The sequence below is a fragment of the Brachionichthys hirsutus genome, chromosome 1 (genome assembly GCF_040956055.1).
Source record: "Brachionichthys hirsutus isolate HB-005 chromosome 1, CSIRO-AGI_Bhir_v1, whole genome shotgun sequence".
Taxonomy (NCBI): domain Eukaryota; kingdom Metazoa; phylum Chordata; class Actinopteri; order Lophiiformes; family Brachionichthyidae; genus Brachionichthys; species Brachionichthys hirsutus.
Genome location: NC_090897.1, coordinates 17301690 through 17316292, shown reverse-complemented (window position 1 = coordinate 17316292; position 14603 = coordinate 17301690). Strand labels below are relative to the sequence as shown.

General features: G+C 50.3%; 1 protein-coding gene across 1 annotated transcript in view; it reads right to left on the bottom strand.

Moving 5' to 3' along the window:
* Nucleotides 1-5027: 5027 nt before the first annotated feature.
* The window catches only part of chsy1 (chondroitin sulfate synthase 1), a 29742-nt gene continuing 20166 nt past the window's right edge, over nucleotides 5028-14603 (bottom strand). The window contains exon 3 of the mRNA XM_068739370.1: nucleotides 5028-7605. Within this exon, the coding sequence (XP_068595471.1) occupies nucleotides 6013-7605 (1593 nt within the window). The 3' untranslated portion in view covers nucleotides 5028-6012. The remainder of the gene's footprint in view (nucleotides 7606-14603) is intronic.

Here is a 14603-nt window from a genome sequence, read left to right as displayed (position 1 = left end):
GGCCGGCATCTTATCGTCAAATGTTCTACCGCCTCAGAACAGTGGCTGCCAGATACGCACACTCACATAAACGTAGACATAATATATATACAGTAATATATATATTATACATCTTGATAACATGGTTCTGTTTGATCTACTCGTCTATCTACTCCGCGGAGACCACGGTCACGTTATTTCATGCTTCATCTCCATCGACGTGCAGTTTTTCTCTCCTCACTGCCATCCTTGTCGCTCGATTTCTTATTACGAAGAATGTTCTCAGAAATAATGCAAACAGAACACGGAACACGCAGGAGACGAGTACCGAAGGCGGCGAGTACACGAACCGAATGAGGGAAGCTGCTCGCGGCGCTTGGCCATCTCGCGTTAGCATCTGGAAGCGTGCACGCATCTCACGGGCACGCTCGTATGTCGAGGTATTACTGTACTTTCCATTATATTTTACTGATCAGTTCAGTAAACTTTAGACATGTCTTAAATACTTCTTCAACTCGAACATGAAGAATGTGAGTAATTTTGCTGGGCTCTAATGATCTCTAATTGTCACGCCTCGAGGCGGGGCGGGGCCATTCCCTCACTCTCTCCCTGTCTGCACCTCTCAGAGCTCCTGCAATCAGCTTCATGCCCATCACCTGTGCTCCTGCCACCACCTGCACCTCATCAGCCCGGACACTACTTGAGCTCAGCTCAGTCACCACACCGGCGCCAGATTGTCAGTGATGTTTCCTGCTTTCCAGCCCTTCAGACCAGACCTCCCGTGCACCGACCCTCGCCTGCTTCCCGGACCCTGCCTGATCACCCGGTGTCTGACCCTCGCCTGCCCCTTGGGCTCCCTCGTGCCTGCTCCCCCCCGGACCCGTCGGCCTGACCTGCCTGTCCTACCCGCCAATAAAAGCTCTGTTCGCACTTTTGCTCGTCTGCCTCGAGTTTGGGTCCTAACCTGCCTTAGGCCATGACACTGATGGTCTCTAATGATCTCTAATTATCGAGCTGCTGCTGATTCCATTACCTCCATGTCTCTCCATGTCCACAGTAAGGATTCCAGGAGCTACCTTTGTTTGAGATATGTCTTTTAACTCAGCCACACGTACGTCTTGTACTTGTACAACACATTACATGCTTATTTTCACTGGCTTCCTGCAAACAGAATATAAGTTACAATCCTCTCGTACGAAGCACATTACAGTCTGAAAGGAGCAACTTGTCATCAGGTCAGTTTGTGTCATAAAACTCCCAAATGACAGCTTTTGCTAATTTGCTGTGCTGCTGAACAAGGACTGGGCCGTACTGACATGGAGACACTCCTGTAGTCGGGGACGATGCAGAGGACATGTTTCAACAGATTGTCCCAAGAGGAAGGAAAGCTCAGTCAACAAGAAACTCAGGACGAAGCAGGAAGTCCTCAAATTGTTTGCAGCTCCGTTTGCCCTGAGGCAGCGGAAAACGAACTAATGAAAAGCTCGTGTTGCTCGGCAGGCCACCGAAGGAAAACTAGAGTCCTGCATCTGCCCTCCGCGGTCAGTGAGGAGGGCAGAGGAGCACCAGGCTCATTAGCTGGCTTCCCCAACACGCATTTAAAACAGAAAAATAATGCCGAAGAATAAATACACGTTTGCTCAGAGTAAAACATTTTAGTGTCAAATTAAGTTTGACACTAAAATAGAGATGAACAGGAGGTGAAGAATCGTGTGCAGGCAGGCTGGAACGGGGGAAGGAGAGTATCAGGTGTGCTCTGTGATAGGACGAAGGGACAGGTCTACAAGACAGTGGTGAGGACAGCCATGATGGACGGCTTAGAGACAGTGGTGAGGACAGCATGATGGACGGCTGAGAGACAGTGGTGAGGACAGCATGATGGACGGCTTAGAGACAGTGGTGAGGACAGCCATGATGGACGGCTCAGAGACAGTGGTGAGGACAGCCATGATGGACGGCTCAGAGACAGTGGTGAGGACAGCCATGATGGACGACTTAGAGACAGTGGTGAGGACAGCCATGATGGACGGCTTAGAGACAGTGGTGAGGACAGCCACGATGGACGACTTAGAGGCAGTGGTGAGGACAGCCATGATGGACGACTTAGAGACAGTGGTGAGGACAGCCATGATGGACGGCTTAGAGACAGTGGTGAGGACAGCCATGATGGACGACTTAGAGACAGTGGTGAGGACAGCCATGATGGACGGCTCAGAGACAGTGGTGAGGACAGCCATGATGGACGGCTCAGAGACAGTGGTGAGGAAAGACATGATGGATGGCTCAGAGACAGTGGTGAGGACAGCCATGATGGACGGCTCAGACAGTGGTGAGGACAGCCATGATGGACGGCTCAGACAGTGGTGAGGACAGCCATGATGGACGGCTCAGAGACAGTGGTGAGGACAGCCATGATGGACGGCTCAGACAGTGGTGAGGACAGCCATGATGGACGGCTCAGACAGTGGTGAGGACAGCCATGATGGACGGCTCAGAGACAGTGGTGAGGACAGCCATGATGGATGGCTTAGAGACAGTGGTGAGGACAGCCATGATGGACGGATTAGAGACAGTGGTGAGGACAGCCATGATGGACGGCTCAGAGACAGTGGTGAGGACAGCCATGATGGACGGCTCAGAGACAGTGGTGAGGAAAGACATGATGGATGGCTCAGAGACAGTGGTGAGGACAGCCATGATGGACGGCTCAGACAGTGGTGAGGACAGCCATGATGGACGGCTCAGAGACAGTGGTGAGGACAGCCATGATGGACGGCTCAGACAGTGGTGAGGACAGCCATGATGGACGGCTCAGACAGTGGTGAGGACAGCCATGATGGACGGCTCAGAGACAGTGGTGAGGACAGCCATGATGGATGGCTTAGAGACAGTGGTGAGGACAGCCATGATGGACGGATTAGAGACAGTGGTGAGGACAGCCATGATGGACGGCTCAGAGACAGTGGTGAGGACAGCCATGATGGACGGCTTAGAGACAGTGGTGAGGACAGCCATGATGGACGGCTTAGAGACAGTGGTGAGGACAGCCATGATGGACGGCTCAGAGACAGTGGTGAGGACAGCCATGATGGACGGCTTAGAGACAGTGGTGAGGACAGCCATGATGGACGGCTTAGAGACAGTGGTGAGGACAGCCATGATGGACGGCTTAGAGACAGTGGTGAGGACAGACATGATGGACGGCTCAGACAGTGGTGAGGACAGCCATGATGGACGGCTCAGAGACAGTGGTGAGGACAGCCATGATGGACGGCTCAGACAGTGGTGAGGACAGCCATGATGGACGGCTCAGACAGCGGTGAGGACAGCCATGATGGACGGCTCAGAGACAGTGGTGAGGACAGCCATGATGGATGGCTTAGAGACAGTGGTGAGGACAGCCATGATGGACGGATTAGAGACAGTGGTGAGGACAGCCATGATGGACGGCTCAGAGACAGTGGTGAGGACAGCCATGATGGACGGCTCAGAGACAGTGGTGAGGAAAGACATGATGGATGGCTCAGAGACAGTGGTGAGGACAGCCATGATGGACGGCTCAGACAGTGGTGAGGACAGCCATGATGGACGGCTCAGAGACAGTGGTGAGGACAGCCATGATGGACGGCTCAGACAGTGGTGAGGACAGCCATGATGGACGGCTCAGACAGTGGTGAGGACAGCCATGATGGACGGCTCAGAGACAGTGGTGAGGACAGCCATGATGGATGGCTTAGAGACAGTGGTGAGGACAGCCATGATGGACGGATTAGAGACAGTGGTGAGGACAGCCATGATGGACGGCTCAGAGACAGTGGTGAGGACAGCCATGATGGACGGCTTAGAGACAGTGGTGAGGACAGCCATGATGGACGGCTTAGAGACAGTGGTGAGGACAGCCATGATGGACGGCTCAGAGACAGTGGTGAGGACAGCCATGATGGACGGCTTAGAGACAGTGGTGAGGACAGCCATGATGGACGGCTTAGAGACAGTGGTGAGGACAGCCATGATGGACGGCTTAGAGACAGTGGTGAGGACAGCCATGATGGACGGCTCAGAGACAGTGGTGAGGACAGCCATGATGGACGGCTTAGAGACAGTGGTGAGGACAGCCATGATGGACGGCTTAGAGACAGTGGTGAGGACAGCCATGATGGACGGCTTAGAGACAGTGGTGAGGACAGCCATTTTATTTCATTTTAAGCATTAAAGAGTTGAATTTAGAATATCGAGATATTCGTTTTAGGCCACATCGTGCAGCCCTAGTGAACAACTTCATCTGAGTCAGTCCAGAACTTCTCCTTCTCCTCTAACTCACCTCCTACCTGTGGAGCGTAAGAACTTCTCCTTCTCCTCTAACTCACCTCCTACCCGTCATCGTTCCAACATTCAGAGTCTCTTCTCAGTCCTGAACTCTTCATTCCTTCTTCTCTTTCTGTTGATCCACTCGTCTTCCTCCTCTTCTTCCTCCTCGTCTTCCTCCTCAGTAACCCCGGGGCCTCCACCGATCTGGGATGTCTCTCTTCTTTACGCTTATACATCTTAAATGTTTGCACATTTTTATGCCGGATGACATTCCTTTTGTTTTTCATACTATTTACACGTTTGTGTTTTCTGTTGTTTAGATACACGTAGTTACATGTTATAATATAACTGTAGGCATGTAAATAGACATTTATCTGCTACGTAGGAACGGCTTAATCTAGTTTCCGTTATTTATTATTTGATTGATGCCCGCGCTGACCCGCCCATCGCGAGCATCAACACTGACCAACAAACACGACCAACATTATTTGTTGATTCGGTCGACTTTGTAAAAAGCTGAAAAGAGAAAAAACCCAGAAGTTGAAATATATGTGAAAATATAAATCACAGCGTATTCTTAAATGAAAATCAAACTAATTTCTGCGGCACGTCAGCCCCAGCTTCTATGTCTCCTGTCAATATACGTGAAATAACATGTTTGACTGTATAAATCACTTAAATATCACCGAAACGGAAATGAACGAGTGATAACCGACAAAAATAACAACAGCTGATTATTTCCCCACATTTTATTTCTCTTTAAATAGAAAAAAAACCTTGCCCGTTTAGACAAAGCTGAAAAGTACATAAAAAAGACTCATCCTGTTACATCAGTCTTAAATTAGTCATTCATGCTGCAATGGAGGCGGCGCTGAACCAGGGAGTGCTGCAGCAGACGACGGGAGACGAAGGGTTAAAAGCCTGCAACACAGGACGAGACGTCGGCCCGATGAAATCCACTCCTCTGCTGACCGGGACCAGCCACACACCAAATCTCAACAGGAAGTCGCTATTTATAAAGGGAGAGAGAGCGGGCCAATCAGAGCAAGGCCAGACCGGTTCCCCAGGTCCCCCGTCACCAAGGCCCGGCTGGACGGAGCTCAAGTGTCGATTCGTCATTACAGTCCAGTCGTCTGTACCTGTAAAACACCTCCCACACACGCACGCGCACACACACAGGCAACGTGCGCCCCAAAGCAGACTGCAAACCTCTTTGGTGACGACGACAAAAGAAACATGAAATCAATCCGACGGGTACACAAACTACCAAATACACATTGAAAATGGAGCCTGCATGTTCAATAAATTAAGACGGCACATTCTAAAGATCCAGCAGTCACGTTCCCAGAAAACGAGGAGCAGTTTAATAATGAAACCTAAAATCAAACGGAAGAGAACCCGAACGCAACAATCGTTGTGATCGACGCCTTTGGAATGAGTTCACAATCAGAATGTTAAGCGTCTGTATTCTGCAGCGTGCTTCACCGAGGTACGCACGACAAGCCCCGCCTCCTCACTGTGCAGACCAATGACGCCCCTGAGCTCAACAGCACGTTTACTCCGCTGCTGCAGCCCATCTACGAACTGTTTATCATGCTGCTGTAAAAAAGAAAAGACAAAATATATCCGTGTCTTTCATTTCAGTAAAAAATAAATTAGGCAGTGAAAACACCAGTAACAGGAGGAAGTGCGTGTCTTGGGTTCCGGACGGGTTCCGGGCGGGTCTCACGCTGTCCTATCCGAGCCGTTGTTGCTGGCCAGGCTCCTGAAGCCTTGGTCGTTCTTCTCCAGCCACAGCTCGGCCAGCTGCTGGGTGGAGCCGTGGGACGAGGCTTTAGAACCCAGGCACATCTTGTATCGTTTGGCCTCCAGGTTGGGATCACATATGACAGGGTGGTGGACGTGGACAATCCCCGTGTCTGTGCTTCTGAACAACTTAATCCCTGATCGGACAAATTTGTTGAAAAGATCCACGTCCTCCAACCCCCACCCCTGTATGGCGGTATCGAAGCCTCCGGCTCGGACCAAGTCGCCCTTGTAGACGCAGACGATCCCGTAGCCGTAGTTCCTCCACAGGCCCGTCTTGGATGTGAAGACGTAATTGTTGTTGCTCGGGACTTTCCCAGCGTACACCACCTTTGGATCATACTGGCTGAAGATAATGGGAAAGTAAGATTGCTCTCCCGGGGCCGTGTTGCTCCGGCATCGCTTGAGGAAGGCGCTGGTGAAGAGCAGATCCACGTCACAGTAGAAGAGCAGCGAATCATTGGAGAAGTGCAAAGAGCCCAACTCCAGAGCCAGAGCCCGGGAGAAGGACCCGGTTACTGGCGTTATCTCCATCTCAGCCCGCGGGTACTTGCCCTGGTACTCCCTCATCAGCTCCACCTGCTGGACCCGCTCCGTGTTGTTGTCGGAGCTGAACAGCAGGACAACCAGCTTGGTGTTCTGATTGGGAATCAGACAAACTCGTTCAAAGTTGAGCATGAAGCGCACGAAGATGTCGTAACGTCCAGACAGCGGCACCAAGACGTTAACCCTCTCCTCTCTGGGCTCCCTCTGCGCCAGGCCAGAGTGGGCCAGCTTGAAGGGCACCAACATCTTGAGCGAGTTGGACAGGAAAGAGAGCGAGTCCGACTCCTTGTTGATGCGGCCGGCCAGAGCCTTGGCATCCATGTCCTCCTCCTCTCTGAACTGGATCTGGCTGAAGGTCTGCTGCAGGTAGGCGTGCCGCCTCACAGGGACACTCATGGTTTTTCCTTTGTGCTTCTTGTACAGCAGCAGCAGGTCAAGCACATACTCCGCCCCGTACAGGGGGTTGACCCTCCGGTAGCCATACTGGATTTCTTTGAAGTCAATGACCCGCCCCCGCGTTTTAGCATTAGCATTGATCATCTCCATCACTTGCATGGTGATGTCGTCCAAGGCTTGCCTCTGGGAGAATTCAAGCCCACGGCGGGGAGGCTGACCATCAGACGCTGAGAACAGGTACTTCCCCGTGAGAAACTCCCACTCCAGTACATCCTCCCTCTGCTGCGGATGGAACCGCATAAACGAGGGCGGCATACCAAGTTGGAGGTCTTCTCGGCTGGGTTCAGCATCTCCGTAGCGTCCCATTAGGACGATCTCCCGGTGGAGCTGAATGGTTCGGTGCCGCAGGTCTGCAATCTTGCGGCTCAGCATGTAGCTATGCAGGCGGTACTGGTAGGGGGGGTTTTTGTTTGGGTGTAGCGTGATGGCCCGATGGATCTTGCTGTTGTGAAGATCTCGTATGTAGCCCTTCTTATTTGGTTCGTAGTTCTCGTAGAAGAGCTGCTGCATCTGCGGAGACAGGAGATGGACTGGTGTTAGTGCCAGGAGGAACACCGGCTGCTCATTATCATACTCAATCCGCTTAATCCGTCATCGGGTCGCGGGCCAAGCTGGAGCCAATCCCAGCAGTCAATGGGCGAGAGGCGGGGGACACCCTGGACAAGCCGCCAGGCCATCGCAAATCAGCCACACACACACTCACACCTACGGACAATTTAGCGTCACCAATCAGCCTAGGCTGCATGTGGAGGGAGGAAGCCGGAGAACCCGGAGAGAACCCACGCAGACACGGGGAGAACCCAGAGAGAACCCCACGCAGACGCGGGGAGAACCCAGAGAGAACCCGGAGAGAACCCACGCAGACACGGGGAGAACCCAGAGAGAACCCACGCAGACACGGGGAGAACCCAGAGAGAACCCACGCAGACGCGGGGAGAACCCACGCAGACACGGGGAGAACCCAGAGAGAACCCGGAGAGAACCCACGCAGACACGGAGAGAACCCGGGGAGAACCCACGCAGACACGGGGAGAACATGCAAACTCCTCACAGAATGGCCACAAGCCGGAGACGAACCCGCGACCATCTCGCTGTGAGGCAACAGCGCTTACCACTGCGCCACCGAGCCGCACACAGCTTTCTGTGACATTCAAACACTAGTTTGCTGTAGCAGAAGGCTTCCATACTCATAAAAGCTGTAGCTCTCCTCCCGTCTCCACACATAAATGTATGCATGGCGTTGTATGCCCGAGGCCACGCCCCTCCACCCATTTACGAACCTGCCGTCCCTCAAAGCGCAGGAGGCTAAACGTGCAAACATCGGGACAGCGGTTTTGGAGCAGCTGGCAGGATCTCAACAGCGGTCGAAAAAATGTTGCCCCCCAATGAAGGGAACATCAGAACGGCTGCAACCCCCCAAAATGACTTTGGGGTAGACACTAATTTGAGAGAACAGTCTGGAATGCAGCCCCAGACCGGATCCCTGTGGACAGACCGTGCAGGTAGCAGCGAGACGGGTCGGAGCTAAGAACCTGGAGCAGAATGCGATCGCTGCAGCTGCCTGAGTAACTATTGACTTTTCCACGGCTTTGGCTTCCATTCCCCGGGACCTGAGACGGGGCAGCCTGCCAATCCAAACGCACCGTGACCTCGCCATTAATAGAAGCCTTGAGTCAAGCAGTGCCTTTAAAGGTGAAGGGTCAGTCTCTGCATCTGAAACCAGGCCAACATGCGCCACAACAAAATGTGTGCGTAGCACAACTTCCAAGCTGCACGCAGCTGCTGAGACACCGGGGTTGATCCATGAAGCTCAGGGACATGGATTTAGGCACCACCATTAGGGCATCAGGCTGCGTCCAGCAGGGCAACAAGGGCATCCGGCTGCGTCCAGCAGGGCAACAAGGGCATCCGGCTGCGTCCAGCAGGGCAACAAGGGCATCCGGCTGCGTCCAGCAGGGCAACAAGGGCATCAGGCTGCGTCCAGCAGGGCAACAAGGGCAGTCATCGGCTGACAGCCGAGTCTCAGGACGTTTTCGTCTCTCCAGCAGCTTCGTTAGCATCGTTAGCATGCTCCCTAATTTACGACTCGTTAGTGCAATTCCTTCAGTCACTCACATCCCCTGAACCCAACTCCAACGGTTCTCCAACAAAGCCAGACTCTTGGGTTTCGTTTCAAACGGCCGACAGTCAGATCAAGATTCGCGTTTTCATTAGAGCCCACTGCAGAATTAAGGCTTTATATTAACTCTTCAAAGACTAAGGCAACCGTTTTCCTATTTGGGATTTTTGGTTTGGCGTCTCTTCATTTCCTATTTCAGCATTACCATGTTTGCCCCCTCATGTGTAGCGCTAGCACTATAATTATATGGTGCTAAATCACAGCAAATCAAGGCACCTTCCAAGAAAACCTGGTCTGCATGTTTTATTGTGCAAACAGTCAGCCATGAGAAAAGAAGCAGAAACAGGCAGAAAGCTCACATTGGACAAGATGGTGGCGACTTATTGAAAACTGAATTTAGAGGTTGCCGATTATGACCAAAATAACGACCTCCTCTTCTTCGTGTCGTCTACCGGCTTGTAAATTTGACTTTTTAATCACGTTTCCTCACTTACAGAAAAACTAATTAATTACCACTGAAACCCAGAACAGTCCTGTAACTTCTGTATAGTTAGTATTTCTGTGGGTAAATGAAATAAATGGAGACACAGTGACCAGGAGCTATACAAAATGCTTAAGAAACAATCCATGACTGACAGAATAGACGTTGGATGTCTGTGTGTGTGTGTGTGTGTCTGTGTCTGTGTCTGTGTCTGTGTGTGTGCGCGTATCAGTGATGTGCACGGCTGGTGAGGCATTGACTTCATCACAATCACATTTACCAACTACGACACGACAGAGCATTCATTATCGAGTTATATTAAAAGTCTCATATCAGCATTCTTTACACAAACCGTAGCCCACAAAAGAAAATCACATTTAATGAGAAAAACAATATAATCTGGACTTTACTTCGAGATGAAGTTCATGCGCTGCTGCAACCGAGTTGCTCGCTGTAACCTACTCTGAGGCCGACAAGAATCTCTGGGATATTGAGGCACGAAAACGTCCGTAGCTAGTTCATACTAGTCTGGTAGCTCAGACAGCCTCCCCCGCCCACACACACACTGCATTATACCAGCCGAGCTATGCTAATTTAGTTCATATGTTCATCCATCTCCATCGCTTCTCCGGGTCCGGGAAGCAATGGCAAACAGCGACATACAGAGAGACAGCAAAACGGTCTCACTGCATAGCATGTAGCATAGTTAGCTAGTGATTGCACAGGTGATGCACAGCTGGCTGCTGTCCCACCGCAGGTCTCCTCTCAGTATTACAAGATAAATGTGAACAGCCTGTGATTACCTCTGCCAAGGAGGTTATGTTTTCACCTGCGTCGGTTTGTTTGTCTGACTGTTAGCAAGGTAACCTAGAAAGTTCTGGACAGTCTTCGAGCCTGGACATCCAGCAACCGAGTGTGAAGCGAGCGGGACGCGGATCAGCACCTCCAAATCCGAGGCCATGGTCCTCGACTGGAAAAAGGTGATTTGTCTTCTCCAGGTCGGTGGGAAGTTCTCGGGGAGTTGTGAGGGAAGGATGGAGCGTGAGATTGGCGTGAGACGGACAGGCGGATACGGTGGTTGCATCAGTCTGTCGTGGTGAAGGAGGAGCTCTCGATTTACCGGTTAGTCTGCGTTCCATCTCTGCTTCTGGGGCGCCTCCTACGTTCACGCTGGTGCTATCGCGCCCTGTTTTGTTTTGTTTTTTATGTTAATTGTGCATCCGCGTGCTCGTGAAGAGCTAATAAACTTTAGGTCATTTTGACAGTTTTTTTTATTTCTGCTGCGGAATTAGTCCATCGCCAGAGAAGATGGACACACGCTGGAGGACTCGTGCGCCTTCGCAGACGTGGATCACGCACGCCCTTACCCGGAATATTTCTCTCTACTGTCCGCTCCCTCAGCAACAAGATGGACGATCTGGCGCTGCTGATGAAGAACGAGGACTTTTCATCCTCTTGTGTTTTGTGCTTTACGGGGGCTTGGCTTTGGGGACAGATCTCGGACAGCGAGCTACAGCCGGAGGGTTTCCGGCTCCTTCGCAAGGATCGGGATTCAGCACTCTCCGGCAAAATCAAAGGAGGTGGACTCTGTTTCTACATTAGCTCATTGAGTGCCATTCATGTCAAAAGTTTTTTCACGGGGGGACCTCTCCTGTACTGCAATGAGGACCTACAGCCCTGTTGGGGGCAGTGGTGCCGTTTTTGGGTGGGTGATCCCCATGCATTACAATGTAATGAAACAGGAAGTATGCAGAGAAGGGGAGGGATAATGGCGGCGCAGTAGCAGCTAACACTGGAGAGTATTAAGAAGAAAGTAACTTTCAATTATTCAAAACGAAGATGATGATGATCACGGTGAAATCACGGAGCTGAAGAGTCTAGGGCTACCGAAGAGGACCGACACCCGATGTTGAACCCGGGCCGAGCGGCAAGTCTGTCAAAATCCAATTGAAGTGACGGTTCAATTGACGGGTTCGGATATTCATGAGTTTCATGTGACGTCACAGTGTTCACAGCGCCATCTTGAGGACCGAGTTTTAAGATGGTGTCTGTTTAATGTGCCGTGGCATGCGACAACTAAGTCTGAAAAACAGGCTTAACATTTTATAATGTCCCCAAAAATACTGAATGTCGAGAGCGATGGATGCTGCTATCAAGAGGTACCGCTGGATTACCACAGAACACTCTAGCACAGGGGTGGGCAAACTTGACTCGCTGGCCACAATAGGTTCTAAAATTTGACAGAGGGGCCGGACCAAGAACAGATGGGAGTTAATATAAATGACACATGAAAGCGAATGCATTAAAGGATTTGGCCTTTTACAGGTAGCATTACAGGGAAAAGGTCAAATGAATGAGGTTCAATTATAATACAATTATATTTAATTATATAATTTGGACAAGTTTGGCGGGCCGGATTAAAAAGACCAACGGGCCGCATATGGCCCCCGGGCCTGGGTTTGCCCATGTCTGCTCTAGCATTAGCTAGCATAACATTAGCATTAGTGCGGCACTAATCAACACGGGAGAAATTAAATCAGGTCATCAATAACGTTGGCTTTTCGTAAACTATGTACACGTGTTATTTGTGTCTCATTCTACCACTGCAGAAGAGAAAAGTGACAAGTCTGCTCTCCTGCCTGACACCAGAGCAATGCCAAAATATAACGAACCGCTACAAGAAACTCGAGGAAAAATGAACGTTGAATGGTGACATGATATGCTGTCACTTTCTAGAGTAGCAACGAGAACGCTGAACTGCCGTACTTTCATCACACAGATGCATCCGGTGCGTTGGACTGTTGCTTATCTTTGCTGCGACCACGAATGGTAAACGGTAAATGTTCTGCTCTTATAAAGCGCTTTTTCCACCTTAGCGGTGCTCAAAGCTTTACATGAGGCCTCGCATTCACCCATTCACACACACACATTCACCCTCCAGTGGTGACTGCTGCCATGCAAGGTGCTGCCAGACCCACTGGTAGCAGTTTGGGGTTCAGTGTCTTGCTCAAGGACTTCAACATGTGGACAGCCAGAGCTGGAATTCGAACCACCGATTTACTGATCACTGGACGACCCACTCTGCCAACTGAGCCGCAGCCGCCCAAAGAAGATGTTTTTAGCCTCCACATGATGAAGTTCAGCATCTTTAGCCCATCCTGAACTACTGTGAAGTAGTTGTACTTGTACATGCTTTGAGGGCTTCGCCGGTGGATGGAGGGGGATTGCGGACCAGGTGGTCCACTAAACGTTCAATCCGGCAGGTGTTTGGCAGACTGGAGTGGAGTCAGCGATTGAATAGAGAGAAGACACAGATCGAAACCTAAAGTGTCAATTGTTCGTAGATACCATTGGTTTTCTAGGGCAGTTAGGCGAGTTATTTTCGACAGAACATCTCTCACAGCGTAGCCGCATGTCCCTTGGTTGGTCCTCAAGATGGCGCCCACAACAAAAAACATCACGTGACTGAAACCACGAATAGTGAGCCCGACCCGGATTCTTCAGAAGCGCGGTTGCCGTCTAGAACAGTGGTCCCCAACCACCGGTCCGTGGGGCATTTGTTACCGGGCCGCACAGAAATAATAACTAATTTATACCAATTCCGTTGTATCGATTATTAGCGTCTAAAAGGTGTTTTATTTTGAGTTGTGTTCTATACATCAGACTTAAAACATGGTTTATCTACAGCTGCCTGGCTTTGTTAATGAGGTAATGTAGGGTTCAAACCCGCTTCGGCACAGAGACCAGAACCCTGGATTAAAAAACAAGAACCCGGGATGACTGTTAGCAAGGTAACAGTCATCCCGACAAGAACCACAAGAATGTGGAATTTATGAAAGAAAAAAATGTGAACATGAAGGATGGAAATTATTGAGACCACAACTTATGGTGAGTAGATATTGGTGTAATACTTGCTTAATAGTTATTGCAAGTGCATAATATAGAGTTTATTGATAAGATTAGATTCCCCTTTTTTTATTTAATTACCCCCCCGGTCCGCAAAACAATTGCCCGCCATGAAACCCGTCCGTGGCAGAAAAAAGGTTGGGGAGCGCTGGTCTAGATAACGTTGATGTTTAGTTTGTAAATACGTGTTATTACAACATCAAAAGCTCTTTCTCAGTGTTGCTAGTTAGCCATCAGTTTGAAACGTCTCTGCACTAAAAGCTCTTTTTCTCAGGTTTTTGTTGAATGCTAGTGGTTTTGGTGAATTCTGCCTCTCTTCAACGGCCAATAATAAGAAAAAGCAAGAACACGGTTTTTGTTTCTGAGGAAAGAAGAGACATTAATCTTTCATTTAATAGGTTTCCAATTTACATAGTCAAGACCCACAATATTCTGTGGGTCTTGCAAAATAGGGCAAAATGAGAGAAAACTGCTGGCACTCTGGGGGATGCCTGTTCTGAACATGCTGGCACTCAATGAGTTAACGGCTGGTGCACCGACGTGACTGATTGCTCAACACTGTTCTCCTGCTCTGGAATACTTCCTCATAAACTATAAACCATTCTACTCCCCACGTGAGCTCACTTTGTTCATCCTGGCAGCCGTGTACATTCCGTCAGCCGCAGACGTGCACGAGGCTGAACACGCGCTCACGGAAAAGATTCTCGGTGTGGAGCAGACTTTCCCTGATTCTCTTGTTATTGGTGACTAAGGGAAATCTGAGCCAGGAACTACCCAAATACAGGCCGTTCATAAAATGCCACACCAAAGAGAACACCACTCTGGATCACTGTTACACTAGCGCAGTGGTTCTCAAATGGTGGGGGGCGCGGTGCGATGTCAGGGGAGGCGCCTGTGACCGGAGAAAATGCTTTTTTTGCCTTACGAGATTAAAGTGTAATTGCACATCCACTCCAGTAGTTGGCAGTAGCGCCCTATTGTCAGAGTGCGCACAGGGAGTAT